Source organism: Buceros rhinoceros, unplaced genomic scaffold, assembly GCF_000710305.1.
Source record: "Buceros rhinoceros silvestris isolate BGI_N320 unplaced genomic scaffold, ASM71030v1 scaffold13223, whole genome shotgun sequence".
Lineage (NCBI taxonomy): Eukaryota > Metazoa > Chordata > Aves > Bucerotiformes > Bucerotidae > Buceros > Buceros rhinoceros.
Genome location: NW_010405448.1, coordinates 11382 through 17442, shown reverse-complemented (window position 1 = coordinate 17442; position 6061 = coordinate 11382). Strand labels below are relative to the sequence as shown.

At 42.3% G+C, this 6061-nt stretch overlaps 1 protein-coding gene across 1 annotated transcript in view; it reads right to left on the bottom strand.

The window, feature by feature from the left end:
- Window positions 1-3394: 3394 nt before the first annotated feature.
- Window positions 3395-6061, bottom strand: part of PTPRC (protein tyrosine phosphatase, receptor type, C) — a 13169-nt gene continuing 10502 nt past the window's right edge. Inside the window, exons 15-18 of the mRNA XM_010133746.1 lie at window positions 5836-5958; window positions 5264-5442; window positions 4445-4580; window positions 3395-3667 (exon numbers count right to left, since the gene is read on the bottom strand). Of these exons, the coding sequence (XP_010132048.1) occupies window positions 3395-3667; window positions 4445-4580; window positions 5264-5442; window positions 5836-5958 (711 nt within the window). The remainder of the gene's footprint in view (window positions 3668-4444; window positions 4581-5263; window positions 5443-5835; window positions 5959-6061) is intronic.

The following is a 6061-nucleotide window of genomic DNA, read 5'->3' as shown; positions in this document are numbered from 1 at the left end:
CGGGCCCCCGCCTGTGGCCACCAGCTCCTTCTCAGCACATCAACTTAGAGCAAGGGGAAGAAAGTGCTCCCTTCTGCAGCGGGAGTGAGCTCGCTGCCATGGCGGGTCGCAGGCTCTGACAGCACCAGACAGCTCACAGTGGGGAGGTGGAGTTCTCGGACACAGGCTGCGTGTATGAGTGGCAAACGGAACAGGCACAAACACACCCTGCAAGGGCCCAAACGCAGCAGTGGAAGTTAGGGTGTGGGAAAGCAAACATCCCCTGACCACCACAGCTCAGTGCACTGGCTGGTGTTCATGCTGGACAACATTTACCTCAAAAATTGTGATGTGGCTGATATTCATGACATACACCTCTGAAAAATATTTTAATATAACTACCTCGTTCATTACAAAGCTCAGGAAACATACACAAATCTAAACAAAAGCAAACACACAGCTCATGCCCCGCTGCAGTTACCAAGCAGAACCCTTCCCACACCAGACTCCTCTAACACACCACTTTCCATACCCACTCTTCTGTCAGCCTCTACCCAGCAAGGGGTTTTGGGGAGAAACCCAGTCTCTTTGGTCACATAAGCTGTTGATTACCTTTGCTGCTCAAAGTCCTCTCCCAGCTGATCTGCTGCTTAGTTATTTTTAGCCCAGACTTCAGATTATAAAACACTTCTGAACAACAACTAACTCTTAGCTTGAGGCAGTGGTTAGCAGTCTTTGTGTGGCTTAGCTCTACGGGAGAAAAGAAACATTCTGCATTGTACTTTGCACACCTGATTCTCAGCTTTTAGGCTATGCCAAGACTCCAGCCCGATACAATGCTGTTCTTGCCCTAACAAAGCCAGAGCAGTCTTCTAGAAGAGCTTATTAGCTTGGGCTTCATGCCTTACCTGTGATACGCTTCACCAAGTTCCTGGGAGACATAAAATTAAGCCTACGGGTGAATAAGCCACGGGTGGAGCATCCAGCATAATGACCTCCTTCTACAAGCTCTGCATCACCACCTTGTGGATTTTTGAAATTCAAACGGCAAGAGGCAAAAAAAACCATCCTGGGTACATACAGAGAGAGCTCCTGGAAGCAATCGGAGCTTCTAAGCTGTGCTAAGACAGGCTCCCTCAACTGTCACACTGGGATTTAATGAGGTTTAATTGTACAAACTGCTTTTTAATTTGAAAATAATTAAAAGCCAAGAGCTCAGTTTATCCCCTGGTGGCTATAGGGAACTTCACTCCAAAAGCGGTTTACACTAGGCACACACGGGCAGTTTTAACGTGAGGCTCTGATTCTCTGATTAGGCTAATAATGCCTCATGGATGAGGCAAAATTTAACGTACTTCAGGACTTTTCTTTCAAAAGACATGCACAAATCAAGGGTTCACCTGGTATGCTTCTTTTTTTAAATTATGCAGTCAAAAGCCCACTGAAATCATTCTAGAAAACAATTTTAAAAACAAAGTCCTCCAAAATTTTCACAGCCCTCATGCTGCAAGAGCTTGAAAAGCTCAAGAACTATTTTTCAAGGAATTGAAATGCATGAGTGACCTCAGATCCACACAAATGAAAATCTGAACCTAATTTTTGATTCACAAAACATTTTCAGATATTCCTAAAAATGTGAGTAGCCTCTGTCTCCATCCTCTTACAACAGGTAGCTGCACTGACCTCTTTATTTTAGTAGCTAACTAGCTAGAGAGGCTTTACAGCAGCCAAATCTTAGAAGCATAAAAAGAAATTAATTGTCCTCTGCCATCCAATGAGCAGCAGTGAGTCGATGTGCATCCAAGGCTGCCTATCGTTTTGATCTTCAAAGGCGTGCCGTATTTGCAATTTTTACATGTGCCTCAACAAATAGCCAGCAGGATTTGGGCCTACAGTTTTCTTTTAGATTATTTTCACATTTAGTCTCCAGACTTTTTCTCCACAGGTGACACCTCCAACTTTGCTCATTTATCACCTAACACAACTTCAGCTGAAAAGGCCATTGTTCAGCTGACAGTCAGGGTGAATCCCACTGCCTCTGGGACTGTGTGCTGCCACTCATCCAAGCAAGACTGCCTGGAAGCACTTGTCTGAGCTGATGATTGTGAATTAAATATTTGATCCAGAGTAAATTAACTTTTAACCAAGTGTGACTGTACACATTGTTTACACGGATCTCTAAGTATTTTCAGTTACGTTCTGTAAAGAGAGATTAGGAATATGCAGTGACTGTTCCTTCAACAACTTCAAGCAAAAGAAAAATTATGTCTCCTTCCTCTGTAATAAGAGAATCATGGCACTTACCTGGATTCACACATGGTTTTATAAGAATTTCCTACTGAAATCTGTAAATTTATCCACGGATGGGATAGCACAAGATCTTGTGCATTTTAAATAAATTCATCAGTTTGCAAAGTCCAATAGAACAAAGTAATTTCCGCCTTGTCAACTATTAATTACCTTTTTTATTTGTTCTAAAAACAGCAGAAATAGTACAAATATCACAACTGTAACATACAAAACCTCCTAATAATAATAATAAAAAATCCTGTACCAATTAAAATCTACAAGGTTTGGAGGAAAGGCATCTACGTATTTTCCAGTTCTGACGACAGGTCAGGCGCGTTCAGGAAAGGGGTCCCTTTAAATAACAGCAAGCAGGAGAAACAGATGCGCAAGCACACAGTATTTTAAGCTCTAAAAGTAAACAGAATGTGTTTTCAATCAGAATTGTTGCAATCATTCAAATTCCATTCTCCAAACTCTTCTTGGAGTCTAACGCTGAACGCTCAGGTTAACATATGCGGAGCAACGAGGACACCTCGAGGCAAGTTAGAAAAATGCAAAAATTTCTATCCCTTGATGCAGGAGGACTTACAGATTCTACATGAGTCTGATTTCTCTGGAATGGCTGCGTGATGTAAATGATAAGCTCTTAAAACCGTCTGGCAAAGTCCCGCAAGTCCCACAGAGTTTGGTCAGCACTCCTGAAACGCCGGCATATGTGTTTACCAATTAGATTAATTTACTTGATACTAGTTGGGAAGATAGACCTGGGTTTGAAACGCACTAATCTTGTTTTCCTGAATAGCTTTTCTCCCTGTTATGGAAGTAAAAAAAATTTCCTTTCCACTGTGCAGCATAGTATTACTCTGTACATATTTTTTAAAGAAAAAGGTATAAAAATAGTGAAAAGGTTTCTGGAAAAGTATTAAATGCAAATCTACACAAAGATTAAACTTTCACAGTTCTTTGGTACTCTCTACAAGTTTCAAGTATTCCTTTAAATTTGTACCTTTGAAAAACTGATACAACAGAAATTTTTTAAAAAAAAAAAAGTGGGAAGAGGAAGAAAACTTGTATGTCTTATTTAAGATTTTTTGCACAAGAAAAAGCAATATTTTTATTATAGCCTCTAAGTTAGAACTGGTGTTGCGGGGCCATTCGTAGAGCTTTCTGTTCCTTTAGTGCTGTCTGCAGCCCTGGAATCATCACATACTTCAGAAGGCCCGTTCTCCCCCGGCTGTGATGGGGTAAGATCAATAGTGATCAAATCAGCCTCCTTATCTGTTTTTTCTACTTCACTGCAAAACTCAACTTTGTCTTCCTGCTGGCTGCTCTTCTTTATCTGTCCATTCTGGGCGGGGTGGGTACTGGCAATGGTGTCGTACAGAAACTGGTAATGTTCCTGAAATGCGAAGGGAAGGCGTTAGCACGGACGGAATGCTCAGTGCACAAGTGTAACCCATTCTTTCCCTGCTTTCTTAAATTTTAGAAATGTAACGAGCAGTTGAACACACAAGAGAGCATATGAAGCAGCTTCCACAGTTTTGGGGGTACAGCATGTTGCTTCTATAGTTTATCCTGATTTCATATTAGATAATGTCTCTGCAACTGTCTGCATCAGCTGTTCCAAGCTGTCACTCAGTACCCACCCCCCCTCCCCCCGTTCACAAAGCACCAAAAACATGTGTTTGAGAGCACCTAAGTTGTAAACAACATGTATTTTAAGGGCTCTAGAAAAGTCACCAGTAAGCTGCCCCATATTGATGACACCTAGGTCTGGTTTGTCAGCAAGTGCTCAGTGTCTGCCACAGAGGCACAATTCATCGGGAGCGATTCGAACAAGTGGACGGCAGCTCTCCTGTGAGATGGAGTTAGCCTCCTGACTGCAGACGTTAAGGGACGCTGCGCGTGTACATCCCAGAGGCAACTGCAGAAACATCCACTGGTGCCGTCTGTGGTTTTGACATATGCACCCTTCCACAGAGGTGTTACAGAATCGCCGGCCTGGACACCTCCCAGACTCCTTCACTCTTACCGGTAACAACCACTTCCCAAGTAGTGGTGAGTGGCTGTGAACTAGAGTTCCCTGTGCAGAAATGGTGAGTAAGGTTACAAGGATTTTAGTGACCGTGAGAAGTAATCTCGTATTTTTTTCTGGTAATTCACAAAATTTACTTACAAAGGTGGAGACCACTCCCAGCCTGGTGCGACGCAGAGCTTTTACTACTTGGAAAACATCTATTACTTCTTCTACTTCTGCACTTTCCAAGAGGGTCATTAAAGCACAAAATACACCAGTCTGCTGTGATCCATCGCTAGAAGGTGATGTAAAGCACGCATGTAAATTTCAGATGTAAAAGTAGCAAGTCCTCTGACTAAAGGTTAGATTTTTTTCAATATATATACATAATGAATCACATTTCCAAAACATTTTTTACTGGACTGAAGTTGTTACAATTAAGAAAATCGGTAGGACACACAAAAGACAGCATTTATCTAGAGGCTGCCTGGATCTCATGTGTCCACTAAAGGGGTAAAAGAGAAATTAAAAGCTTCAGACTCACAGTCTCAACAACTGTTAACAGGATTCTCCTCTGGTTTAGACGGTATACAAGGCTATTCCTGCAAATTGACTTAAAAATGTGGGCTTACGTACTGGAGGGAGAGATGAACCTAAATGCTCTGCTGGATCCTCGTTAGTAGTATGCTACAAGAGCACTCTGACCTAGCACTTTTTCCTCAAAACGTGTACCAGGCAAGGGCAGCCAGCTCTGACCACCTACTCCACACCCACGCCTGGCAAAGAGAGGTGTGCTTCCTTTTCATCACTGCAAGCAAAAAGGACAAGCTTGAGCACGGCAAGGAATCTTCTAGGAAGAGCTGATTCTCCAGACACAGAGCAAAGGCTTGTGGGCAAGGTAGGCATCCCAAAATTGTGGTTTCTACATATATCCAGACCTTAGAGCTAGGTCAAGGTATGCACTGAATTCAGACCCACCGGCAGTGGACAACAAGTGGGACACCACGGGTACTCCTGTTGTCTTCAGTGATTGGTCGGGCCAGGAATTTTTGTTTAAGGTTGAGAATCATGCTGACTAAATCTCTGGGGTTTTCCGGCACATCCAAACCACTCCACTTGTGATACTGATACTGATACACCTTCTGCGTTTCTTTTGTCTGAAAAACAGCAGTAGAGATGCAATCAATGCTCAGGTTAAAATACAGGTTAATCTATTTCTTCGGTAAAAATTATATTCCTGAGGAACAGCTTGGTGGTGTGAGTTCTACCTCATGAATATGAGGTAGGCAGACATCCAAGCTTTACTCAAAGTACAAAAGACAGCTGACTTCCCGAGACTCCACTACCACCATCTGAGCAGTTCACTAAAAGGGAAATTGGAGCTAATTCACAGCATTTGTCATGACTGGCTGCTGGTCTGGAAGAGAAAAGTATTTCCATTTCTTAGAGCAGGAGGTAAATGCAGTGGGGACTGCCCCTTCTCTTTCTTTATGCTAACTTTAAAAAAGGGAAACAAAACTTCTTTTTGGAATTTGCAAAGAAACTTTTACCTTCAGATGTGTAACATCAAATGCACGTATGGTATAGCTAGGACAACAGTTGACATCTGTCATTTGAACTTCTATGCCATTATATGTTTGTTTTCCTTCTCCCCAGTACTGTGCACAGAGTTCCTAAAATGGATAGAAGCACAAGTCAGTGCTCAGCATTCAAACCTCCTTTTATTTTATCTTCCACATGCCCTACAGAATGTATTCACTTTAAAATAGCAGGAAT